This window comes from Halichoeres trimaculatus, unplaced genomic scaffold, assembly GCF_033239565.1.
Source record: "Halichoeres trimaculatus isolate MK-OKI-2021-1 unplaced genomic scaffold, fHalTri1.1 fHalTri1_scaffold_12, whole genome shotgun sequence".
In the NCBI taxonomy this organism is placed as follows: Eukaryota; Metazoa; Chordata; class Actinopteri; order Labriformes; family Labridae; genus Halichoeres; species Halichoeres trimaculatus.
The window spans coordinates 24,007,442-24,019,957 of record NW_027437190.1 but is presented as its reverse complement, the minus strand read 5'-3'; the positions used below and the strand labels follow the sequence as shown (position 1 = coordinate 24,019,957).

General features: G+C 40.4%; 1 protein-coding gene across 2 annotated transcripts in view; it reads left to right on the top strand.

Moving 5' to 3' along the window:
- The window catches only part of adamtsl4 (ADAMTS-like 4), a 57,704-nt gene that overhangs the window by 28,981 nt on the left and 16,207 nt on the right, over nt 1–12,516 (top strand). For both annotated transcript variants that reach the window (XM_074683303.1, XM_074683302.1), the window contains one exon: nt 8,817–8,919. In XM_074683303.1, coding sequence (XP_074539404.1) covers nt 8,817–8,919 — 103 coding nt within the window. The remainder of the gene's footprint in view (nt 1–8,816; nt 8,920–12,516) is intronic.

Here is a 12,516-nt window from a genome sequence, read left to right as displayed (position 1 = left end):
ACACACACATGCACACACACACAGTAAGTCAGATTGAGTCAGCCTGATCTGTACTTTATTTACTTTGGTTCTTTAACAAGCAGTAGTACCTGTTTCTGTACAAAAACCAGGTACCCCTGCTTGTTAAGGTCTGTTCATAGCAGCTCCTGTGTGCTTTCATGTTTTTTCATCTGATTCTACTTTTCCTCACCTACTTTCAACTCCTGCCTTCTTTAATCTTTATTCACAGAAAAAAAACCTCATAGATTTGAAAACCTGCTCTTTCAAACTATAAATATTAAGCTACAGACAGCATCTGGTTAGCTTAACTTCTAAAACCTCGGAAGCAGCTACTAAATAAATAATAAATTCCACCCTGCAAGATTCCTCAGGTGTTATGAAACGTCAAAACTTAAGGAAAATGACTGCCATAGAAACATCTGTGAAACTTCATCTTTGTATCTTTGACACTTCTTTTTTTTACTCTGCAAGAAAATGTCCCAAAACTCCCAACTAATCCTTCAACTAAAACACAGTGAATCTGAAAAAAAAGATCTCCTACTTGTATGTGTCTTTGCCAAAATAGTCAGAAGTAACACAAACATGGAAAGGAAATAGGACTGTTAACACTGGATGTCGCAAAATAAGAGAAATAAACAGAAATGTATGATAAAGCATCAAGTTACTTTTAGGCACATGTATGCCAAAGGTTTTGACCAAGAAAAGAGAAGAAGTGACCCCTTACAACAACCAGAGAGCTTTCTAAATCCATAAAGATAAATAAGACTGAACAAAATACTCCAAAACATCTGCAGTCAGAGCCCAGAGCACACTTCTCCCAATTTTTGCAATTCCAGATCCACTTGCAGAAGATTTCTGGGCAGAGGGAGCAGCATTACTGTAAACACTTAAAGCTCTTCCACATAGTTCAGCGCAGGCAGACTTTTGTGGCAGTTTAAAAAAAGTTAGATCCTGGGAAATAGGAGCATTTCTGTTCACAGCCCCCTCCCACGTGCCTCCCCACTCCTTTAGTATGTGTTTTATCAAGATTAACAGGACATAGAATAACTTTGTGTGTAGTACTGTGCTGTGAATTTGTGAAAAGCTGCCTCAGGGATGGAGGAACATGGAAACTGTCACTTTCAGCAGCTTTGAGCAGAGTTGTGGTTTCCTTTATTGATCTTATGATTGCAGCTTTTGTTTTCTTGTCCTTTTCTTTCCATACCGCTGTTTTCTGACTCACTCTCAAATATTCTGCATTTTGTTTCGCTCAGCATGGGGCCCTCTGTTTAAAGAAGTTGCCTTGTCATTGATAGATGAGCAGTATTTCCTCTGGGGGACTCCTGGCTTTCTCCCCACACAACCCCCCTCAGGGGGTCAAGGCCGAGGCCTGGGTGTTACTCTGCAAAGCACCGACACACGGCCTTGGTCACAAGATTAGCCGGAGAATGTTAATCTCAGAGGAAAAACACATACGTGACCGTACACAAATATATTAACATATGTCACAGATTTGAGTGTGTTGTGCACAGTGATTAGTGCCGGCGTGTGGACTGTGTTGATTTATGGTTGCAGGGGCTAGTGGTCACTTGCTTTGTCTGCGCAGTGTTTGGTAATGCTTGAGGAATGACCGGCCAGCCTTAACCTGCATGTGTGAGGCGATGTGGCCAGCTGTGCAGGCACAGACCTGCTCGGAAAAAAGAAGTCTGAGAGCTCTGGGGATGAGGATGACGACGTGTCACCTGGGCTTTCCTTGCGGAAACACACATGTGGTGAAAGGTTCCCGCTTAACTCATAATCTGTCCCTCTTCCAAAGTCATTAGTCTTGTCTGGGTCGCTCGGGGTGTTTGTGTTTCACATCTCAGTGTTATGTGTGATCAGGACTTTACTTTGTGTGTGTGTGTGTGTGTGGCGTAAGTGTGTGTGTGCGTGTGTGTGTGTGGGTGCAGGGCAAAGCTTTAAGCCTTCAGGCAATAACCTCCCTCTGCTCTCTTTTTATATGTTGCACAGAAACCTTTCCTTCCCCACCCCCTGCCTGCTAGTAAAACATCTATAACTTTCTCAGCTCCTGCATAAAACACTGAGTGTCCCTCTTTCAGCAGCTGGATTCACTTTTCTTTCACCTGCTCTCTGTTGTGATCATCGTTCACTCTTTCACCCTGTCACTCAGCCGGTCTGTAGCTGCCAGTTTTTATATCTTTCACTTTAGGCTTGTTTTATGTTTACCTATGGATCAGTGGATCTTTAAGTGGATTTCTCTCATTTTTCTTTGGTTATAGCTGAACAACAAGTTGTGATTACAGTGAAGGAGTAATCTGGTTTTAATAGAATTTTTACTTATCCTGGTTTGAGTCATTCTTCTCACTGCCATTGATACTGGTAGCTGTAAAGAATAACATGAGCTCAAAGTAAGACACTCTCAATTACCTTCAACATGTCTCCTCACTCAAAAACAGCATTCCTCCAGTTCAAGGATCAGCTCTGAAACATATATCAACTGTAAATAACAAGGCAAAGGAGAAATACAAGTCCATAGACGTCACCAGATATATCTGTTGAACTTTTTGAGGCATAAAAAAAGGAACAGAAAGCACAAGCAGTAAAATCCACAGATGTAAAACACTCAGGTCAGCCTGACTTTTGTGGACAGAGCAGAGAATCTGTTAAACTGATTTCTCAAGCTGTTTTTTATAAGTATCCATACATAAAAATGTATATACATATCTGTTCATATTTGTTTGTACTTACTCTCATCAGTTATCTTACCTGCTGGCTTGTTAATATCCTCTGACCACATGTTTGGCACCGGTGGTGGTGCAATCACAGTGTTTCCAGGCTTTATGCTACAGTAACTGATTGATTGCCACGTGGAGTGTTAATCATTACATGAACTGCAAACATGAGGAGACTGTGATTTTCCTTTAATCCATCAATCAAAAAAAAAGAAAAAAGAAGAGTTTAAAAACACTACCACTGTTAGGACTGCATGTTTAGAAGCCAAATTTCCAGGAGCAGGTTAGGGCCTGTGTCCACTGACAGCTTTTTTTATTTTTGCACTGGCAGCATCCATCACCTCAATGTCAGAGCTCCTCTTGTGCTGAGACCTTGATGTTGTCAAGCTGAGAAAGTGATTTCATGGCACTGATACATCTTTTTGCATCCTAACTATTACACAAATTGAGAAGACAGAGATTTTAAAACAGACATTTAGGGAAGATTTTGCCAAGAAATCATGAGAGGAATGGAAGGGAATCATTTCCTGGTATATTTCTAGGTCCGGGGCATTAACTGTATTTTAACCCCATTGCTATGATTTCCATATTCAGTTCTGATAGGCGGTAGATCTCAAACCAGATAAGTAGGGATGGGTACCTTTCACATTTGAAACAATATGATACTGATGCCTGGTACCTGGCAATCAGTACCAGTACTCAACGGTACCAATTTTCGGTATTTTTTTTGTGTTTATGTGGTAAAAAATATAAACTTGTTTGATAATAAAAATTTTTTTTTTTTCAATTTAACATATTTAATCATCAATATATGACCTTGCAATGCTGTGTTCATATCCAGCATGGAAAATCACCTATACTTCCACTCCCTCAGTCACAAGAATGCATTCAGGTACCTAAACATGGTACCTTTTGATTTTACATGAATCTGTACCCAGTTGAATCTGTACCCAGTACTTTTGACAGAATTCGTCTGGTACCTATAAAAGTACCTAATTCGGTACCCATCCCTACCGATAAGATAGATTGATCATGATTTTTTTTGCATATAAAATCTGTGGAGTTCGATTTCATGTTGTGTTTTCAACATGCGCCAGAGCTTTGTTTCCTTCCACTGATTTGTATTCAGAAATACAGTATGAAGTATACACAACAAAAGCATTATGATCCAGGCCACAGTTGTCCACATGGCTTCCTACTTTGAATATACAATACAGCTTCACATCTTATTACATTTACATTTTGAGGGATACAGACATGACATTTCTGTATAGTGGGAAAATATAAGCAAAATTTACATTGTTATGTAAAAAATAAATAAATAAATAAATAAATAAAACTGTTATAACAGTTTTAATGGCACTTTGAAGCAATTTATTTAGTTAGTTTGGACATAAGTCTTTACATTTTATTAGATTTGGGGATATAAATGTTATATTCATGTATAGCAAAACTTAATGCAAAAAATGACATGATAGCATGTAAAACAAGCTCTGGTAGACTTTGTATGGTAGGTCATAAAGGATTCATATGGACAGCAGCCCTCCATGCCTCTCTTAAAAGTGAATCCAGAGATTTTTTAAAATCAGTAACCAAGGCAGAACACACGACCAAAAATATCTCCATGTGATGAGACACCACGTGCTATGCCCTCATCATTTTGCACAGAGGCAAAATTAAGAGTTGATGCCACTTTTTTCATGAAAGGTCAAAACATCACCAAGACATTACTGAATGATGAGATGTAAGAGTTTCTGTTCAGTGACTTTGGCCTTGTGTCATGCTCCTCTTCATTTCCTGTTTATTTCTCCAAGTGCTGCTGAAAAATATCAACCAAAACATTACATAAAATACATAAAAACGTCTGAATCATCCTGAAACAGACCATAGCAATATTTTATAAAATCAAGAATTCATTGAAAGTTGGTATTTTCAAGATTAAACTGTTTTACTCTGTTGAAGTGTCTTTATGGTTTTTAGCTGTCTTAGTTTTAGCCACAGGTTCAGGCCCTCACCATCTCTTTCCCCCTCTTTAAGTATTTTGCTGTAAAAGCAACCTGCCTTTCTTCTCTCCCCTCTTCAGCCTATTCTATACCTGTCACTCTCCCTTTCTCTCCCCCTCTGTCACCACTCACCCGCCTCTCCTCTACTCCTGTTTACGCTCCCCTTTAGCAGGTTACTGGGAGACCCCCAACCTTGCACTCTCAGTAAATGAGGGAAAGAGAAAGTGCACCACTCCTTACAAAAATAACACACAACTCCTTTCCAAAACCATGAAACAGCAGCACTCACCTCACCTCCCCTCCTCTCTGTCCTCCACTCAGTCCATTAGCCTCCCCCTGTTTTTACACACCCTAAACTCTTTTTAGGAGGAGAGTCCCCTCACTTTTCAGTGCTTGTACAATCACAAACGCATGAATGCACACACATGACCTTTTCTGCTTTCTTTCTCTTCAATCTAAATTCCTCCTCTTGACTTTATGAAAGCCTTTTCCTGAGGTTTCCTCTCTCGTTAATGTACTAAAGCTCCCTGTACCCACACACACCATTCATGCATGTATTCGGGATTGTTGTAAACTTAGTGTTTATAGTCCCACATACACACCCAGAGACACACACACAGACACAGATGCACAGAGACTTTCCAGTTTAAACAGGGGCTCAACATATTTATGTCCAGCAGAAATATTTACAGCCATTACCAACCACATTTCACACACACTCACATCCGGGGCAGATTTACAGTGTTACTTAAAAACATCAGGTCACATTCAGGCTGCGTGCACACATGTACTCAGCAGATGTAGCCCAAACACACTTTCATAGAGATGCCAGGTTACAACGCATGCGACTATAAATAACACAAAAACAAGGTTACAGCAGCGTGAAACTGTGACAGACGCACAAGCATAAAGTTTAATGTGCTGGTTTCACACTTCTAGAGAACAGTAACAGCAAATGATCCTTATGAGAGCCTTGTGACAAGATGGTCATATGCATTCCTTCATACACAACCACACACACATACACATACACACACACACACACACACACACACACACACACACACACACACACACACACACACACACACACACACACACACACACACACACAGAGAGTGCAGTGTAAGTATGAAATTCAGAGCACTCTTTGTCATTTTATCCATGTGAGTCTTTTAGTTACACTTTGTCGCGGAGGCTGGTTCACATGGGAAATGAGGATCTTTGTGTGCACGTTGGGGGGAGTCAACTTCTCCTTTGCTCTTGTCTTAGCAAAGGGGTGAGGAGGAACGTTACAGCTGTTTGTGGCAGCTGTGAGAGTGAAGAGATGTTCAGGGAAGAAAAAAACAAAAGAGGAACGAATCAAAGAAAGAGGAGTGAAAGACAAGAAGATTGCTGAGCTGACAGGGATCAGAGTGACAAGGAAATCTGAGAGCCCTGTGTGTGTGTTTGTGTGTGTGTGTGTGTGTGTGTGTGTGTGTGTGTGTGTGTGTGTGTGTGTGTGTGTGTGTGTGATATATATCAAAGAGCCACACATACATTTGGTGGGTTTTCGACCCCTTTCGAATGGTTGTGTTTTCCCAGAGTAGTAATACCCGACGATGCTGACTCTGTGTGCTCTAGTAAAGATTCAATAACAGAGATTTTCCTAATACGCAGCTGAACCAAATATCTTGCTCTGAAACTGTTATTTGTAAAAAAAAAAAAAAAAGGTAAGAAGTGAAATTAGCAAAATGTATGTGGAATAATAAGTTGATGTTTACAATCCAACCTGATATTTATGCTAACGAAACGTTAGCAGCTTGCTCTCTTGGCAGAGCACTGTAGCTCTGTTCAGAGGTTATGAAATCTGCCTACTGAAATCTCTAAGAAGTAGATTAGTGAGATTTAGAAGTTTGGAATGTGGATTTTGTGACTTTTGGACGCAGCCAGTCTATTTTTTTTCCTGCCTGCTTCCAGTCTTTGAGATAAGCTAAGCTGACTGGCTGCTAGCAACAGCTTCATAGCTTTAAAGCTTTAAAGTACAGCAGTGAAACTTTTACCAGAAACTATTAAACATAGCCTTATGGCAGCAACTCTTACGTCTACAAACATGCCTGCTCCAGTAGAAAAGACAGTAGGCTAACACAAACATTTTAAACAGGAATACAGTTAAGCAAGTTCACCAATTTAGCTCACCATTCGCAAGAGTTGTTTTGCTTGTTAGCACGATGAACAAGGATTGACTTGGTATTACCATTTGAAGCCATCATACTGTTTGATAAAATATTTTGGGGGGCTTTTTTCAAAAAAGACAACTGAAAAAATAAAGGGGAAGTAGGGAAAAATTAACAGCATTTGCCATCAAGCAACTGCTACGAGGAGGACTTTAGCCTTTGTACATGGGGTGCATGCTTGAACCACAAGGCTAAGGGGCTGTTTACAAGACAACGCTTTTAGGGTGAAACGCAAAAGTTTTGTTTTATTTCAGCCTCACGTTGACATGGAAATGGCATTTCAGCCTACCTGAAACCCAAACTTTTGAAAACGGTCACCAGAGTGGGATTTTTCTGAAACGCTGCCGACACCGTTGCTGTGTAAACCGTAAGCCGGCGTTTTCAGTGGAAACACTGACGCCACACTTCGCCTCGCGCAAGCGCATACAACTGGACAACAGTACAGTTGTTACGATCGTCACAAACTAGCGTGTTGTGCTGCTCAAGCTGCTGAATCTGCTGACTGTCTTCATACAAAATGTGCATTAGTTGCTCCACTTTTGCACTTAGTATTCCCCAATACACCAGATCAGCTCAACTCTACTTCGATAGAGATCTCCCAAAAGCGGCTTCTGGACAAGACAGCTATAGCACCACCTACAAGCCTGGCATGCTTACTACAGCGTTTTCAGTCCCTCTGCGTTTCTGTGTAAACACTGATTATTTTCACTGCATTTTCACTACATTTTAGCGTTTTCAGATAAAACGTTGTCGTGTAAACGGGGCCTAAATATGTGTTGTCTAAAGATACCGGCCTTTCGGACATGGCATCAAACCTCCAAACCTTCCAACTGAAAGAAGATTGACTCTTCCACTGGGTCAAAGCTGCCCCCAAAAAGAACTTCTAAGGAAAATCTGTCACCTTCCCTCAAACTGGAATTGGTAGTTTATTATATGGCTGGATAAAAATCAGGCCATCCTAGCTGCACTGTAAGAGGGTAAAAATCGTGAAATCCAAATTTCCTGTCCTTCCAGCCAATAGTGAGTGAGACATTTCATACTGTACCAAAGCAGAAGACCAACCAATCAGACATACCTTTCTATTCAAACAGCACTGATACCATAGGTGAAAAAAAGTAAATCATCTTCCGATTTTCAGTAAAGCACAAGTGTAAAATAGCATGAAATGGGAATGCTACCTTGAGGTTTTACTGTAATACAGTAATCGAATACTGTAATTCATACTTTTCTGTATGTGTGTGTGTGTGTGTGTTTGTGAGTCCCACAGGGCTGAGGCTAAGCTCAGTGAATTATTGTCGGTACAGTGGTATAAACTTGCAGTCCGTCTGATGTTTCAGCTGTTGTTAGAGTCAGGTATACTAAAACTCTTTCCACTCTACAGCCCTGTAAGGACTCTGCCTGGAGACGCACAAGCTGGACACGGGCTTGTAGACACACACACATATGCTCAAACTGAAGCACGTGCACACACACACACACAGTCACAAGCATTCTGTGGTCATGCACTTAAAGCCACAGTGGATTTATGAGAGTAGTCCTTTCCAAAAAATCTATTATTTCCATATGGTTCTAATACTTTCTCTGACTGCCAAGAGCAGCACGCAGACTAAATGAATTCATGTGTGTATGTGTGCGTGTGTGTGTGTATATCGGGTATAATTGCGTGTTTGCGCTTACTCCAGGATCTCAAGTTAATTTTTCCCTTCTTTATTAGCTGTTTTTCCTCATTTTTTCCTCACAGCAGCCCACTCCGCCCTTATTTCTCCTGGGACTGAGGGAGAGAAATATCCATCTGTGTTAAATAGCTGCTGATTTCATATTGGATCAATGTGTGGCACTGCATTTTGCACTTTCTATCTCTTACTTGCCGTGTTTCTGTTCTCCAGGTGTGTGGAGGAGGTGCACTGGACTCCAGAGCAGAGCAGTGCGCAGCGTTTAACACCCAGGAGTTCATGGGTCGCCTCTACAACTGGGAACCTTTCACTGAGGGTGAGGACTGAGAAAACACATGCATTATGCTGCAGAGCTTCAGTGTCATAATAGGCTTTAAGGCGTTAAGAATTAGATGGAGAGGGAGGGAGCAGGGGGAAAAGCCTCAGTAAAATGTGAGTTTAAGTGAGTCAAATGTTGCTCTGGCAGTAGAGTGCATTGGCAGACCTCCACTTCGTGCCCAACCCTCTGCAATCCCTCCTCTCATTGAAGCAGTGCATGAAGTATCGAGGGTGTTGAGAGTCAAGGGGGAAAGAGAATGACTGGAACTCAATCTGCTTTTTATTCTTTGCTGTAAATGCTCTCCCTCCTCTCTTTTTCCTCTCATTTGTCCAACGTCTCCCGTCCCCTCCTGCCAAACTTTCTCCTCCCTGCTCTGACTAAGCACACAGATTCCTACTGAGTGAGATAAAGAAAGAGAAAAAGTCAGAGAAAAGAGAGGTGAGAGGTGATGGGATGCGAGTGTTTTTGTCACATGACAGCTGGGAGCAAAGGGAGAAAACGTGGCTTTGTGTGTGTGCCTGTGTGTGTGTGTAAGCCTTGACTTCGTTCTGAGTGTGTCCTTGTCTGGTTGAGTGTGTTTGTTTACTTTCTTGTTAAGAGTACAATAGTTCAACAGCACGGTGGAGATTGTGTCTATTTGTCTTCGTTTTTCTGCAATGCTGGAGAGAAGAGAAAGTGAAAGAGAGAAAACAGATATTTGAAGAATTTGAAAGAAAGAAAGAAAGAAAGAAAGAGTGAAAAGTGAGAATATTGAAAACATGGGGACTTTGGGAGTCGGAGAAAGGAGGAGGGGAGAGAAAGAAACACAGCTGTTTGGAGATATCAACAGTATTTGTCAGGAGAGTAACATATACATGAAGAAGCCTCTGTGTGTTTACAGTGTGGGCTGGTTGGCATGTGTGCTTCTTCGGTAGAAGAAAGGCTTAGTGGATCTGGGACAACATGTGGAAAAATGTTTGTGAATGTTAGTTTGTGTATGTCTGCCTGTGCACATGTGATTACTCTATCAGCTGGCTGACGCTTTTTAGTGCAGAGCCAAATTACTAGATCAGCAACACAAATCACTTAAATTAATTCAGTCTTACGCTGTCTACACAACAATACAAGCGTAACACATTCATCCATGTGTTCACAACACTAAAAGCACTGTTGAGAAAGTAACTCCAATATGATCCAGTTGGCTTTACGTCCAGATTTTTCATCGCAGTGAAAACAAAATGTTAATGGATTATCTCAAATGTCAAGTCATCAAAACTTTTATGCATTGCTTCATCCATGAATCTGCATAAGTCATGTCAGATATGTTTTCATTGGCAGGGGAGTTTGTTTTACATCCAGCGATCCCATGCTCATTTGCCAGACCATCAAATTACATCTTTTGTGACAGTTTTGATCAGGGTATTTTAGAGGAGAGAACATACTTAGTGTCAAACTGGACTATAAAGCAGCTCTAAGTGTTACTGTAATGTTAACATCACATCTTCAATGACTTAGTAGAGTGTTTGTAGTCAGTGTTGTGCATGAATAAGTAGAAATGAGCGTGTTGAACAAGGGGAGGGGATAAGGGGAGTTGCTAAGAGATGCCGAGCACAAGGGATGGAAATCAAAAACTGGTTCCTGTTGAGAATCGATAAAAAATGTTTCAATCCATCGATATCGTTAGCCTTTGTGCTCATCAATTCCATTATCGATTCAGGATTTTTAGCTTGAAGTTTTACTAAAGAACTGACTTCACAAAGAAATGTACATTACTCTCTCGCTTAGGAGGTTCATATTCAGTACATTTGAAGTGGTATAAATCACCTTATTTACCAAAATAACAAAATAGCGCAAGCTTGATGCTAACGTTTATGGGAAACTGCATTGATATGCAAACGGTTAGCATACATCAGTATAACTTTAGCTTCAGAATAGAATTTCAACTTTCATCACAGAAACATATCACATCAACTCTTTGTAAAAAAAAATACTGAGAATTTCAAATGTTAAACGCCAACAGGCAATTGAAAGGCTCATGGCTGACTTCATAACTACGGAAAGCTTCCAAACAACTTAAACTATTGCTATAACCACTTTGAGACACTAGATGGCCTACTTCAATTATTAATATACTTAAAGACAGTACATCAACGTCACATTGTGTGCAATTTTTACCAGTTTCTGTATAATTATGCCCAGAAATATCCAGACTCAGGGATCAATTTCATTTTATTCACTAACAGTATAAACTCATTTGAATGTTGTTGACACAGAAAACCTGTAAAGCTACTTTTTGTACCAAGAAAATTCACAACAGGAATTGATAAGGGAATCAATAAAGAATCAGATCAATAAGCAGAATCAATAAGGGCATTGATAGTAACAAAATCTTATCAATTCCCATCCATACCAAGCACTGTGATTTACTTCAACAGAAGTCGGATCTACGACGACGACACTCCCCGTGCATACAGTATGGCTCATCCTGCAGACAGTTCAAACACATTAACGGTTTTTCTGTAGGTAGCGCTAAAACAGCATACAGGGATTTATATATTTGGTGAATTAGCTTGAAAGATATGAATTAAAGCATAGATGGTCATAGATCTACTGGAAAAGAGAACTAAAAGCACAAAAATTAATGTGAACTAGTTCATTTTTAGGACCATGAACTGAGTTCAAATTTTTCAAAAATGAGCTTTGAATGTAAATTAGTTCATTTAAATTGGTGTGTTAGCTCACTTTTTGTGTGAGCTGGCACAACACTGTTTGTAGTGACAAACCTCCAGAAAAATGTCCCTCAGCACCCGCGCTGTGAGAATTGTAGTATTTTGGAGTAAGTTGTTTTGGTTGCCACCATTCTTGACCTTGTTTCCAGAAGCCGCTGGCAGATTTTGAGGGGAAAAAAAGAAAGAAGCTGGGAGAAAAACACTGTGCACCACCTGCTCAGTGCCAAACAACACACTGACAGGAGAGGTGCTTTTCAAGCAGAAATACCATAAAATTTTAGTTCAAGAAGCTACTCTTCAAGGAACTAAATGAATCCAGTGGCCCTTGTGGTCTGTGGGCCCACTACAGCTTGAAGTCTTGTGGAGATTATGTGTGACACAGCTAGCCTGTTGGCATGGAAGGGATTCATTTTGTGCTGTTTCTTTGATTGTGCTTTAAGGCATTGCAAATTGATTTCTTGAATTGACAATGAATAATGAGCAGAGTAAACCTATGTAGGTGCTTTACCAATCAGAAATGTTCAGCATTGCCCTCCCTGCCCTCCAAAGTTATTACTACCCCTTCCCGAAACAGTGACTTTTCAAGGGGAAGGCTAACTACCATGGAATTAAATTCAGATCCAAGTTCCTTCTGTGAAAATACACAGAGTTCTGCAAAAGGCCCCTAGTTTCTCTGGAAAGTTCCTGCACCTTAAGTATTCACCCACATGGTGAGATAGAGGGACTCTTAGCAGCTAAAGAGTCAAAGGTTTCTTCAACTTTGTTCTAGAAACTTAAAAAAAAGAGTGAAATCTTTTTGTTATTAGAAACATACATTTGCATGTTGCTCTGTTGGTCTGGGTGTGTACAAATCCAAAAAACCTTTTCTGATTTTTATTCTGTTGGC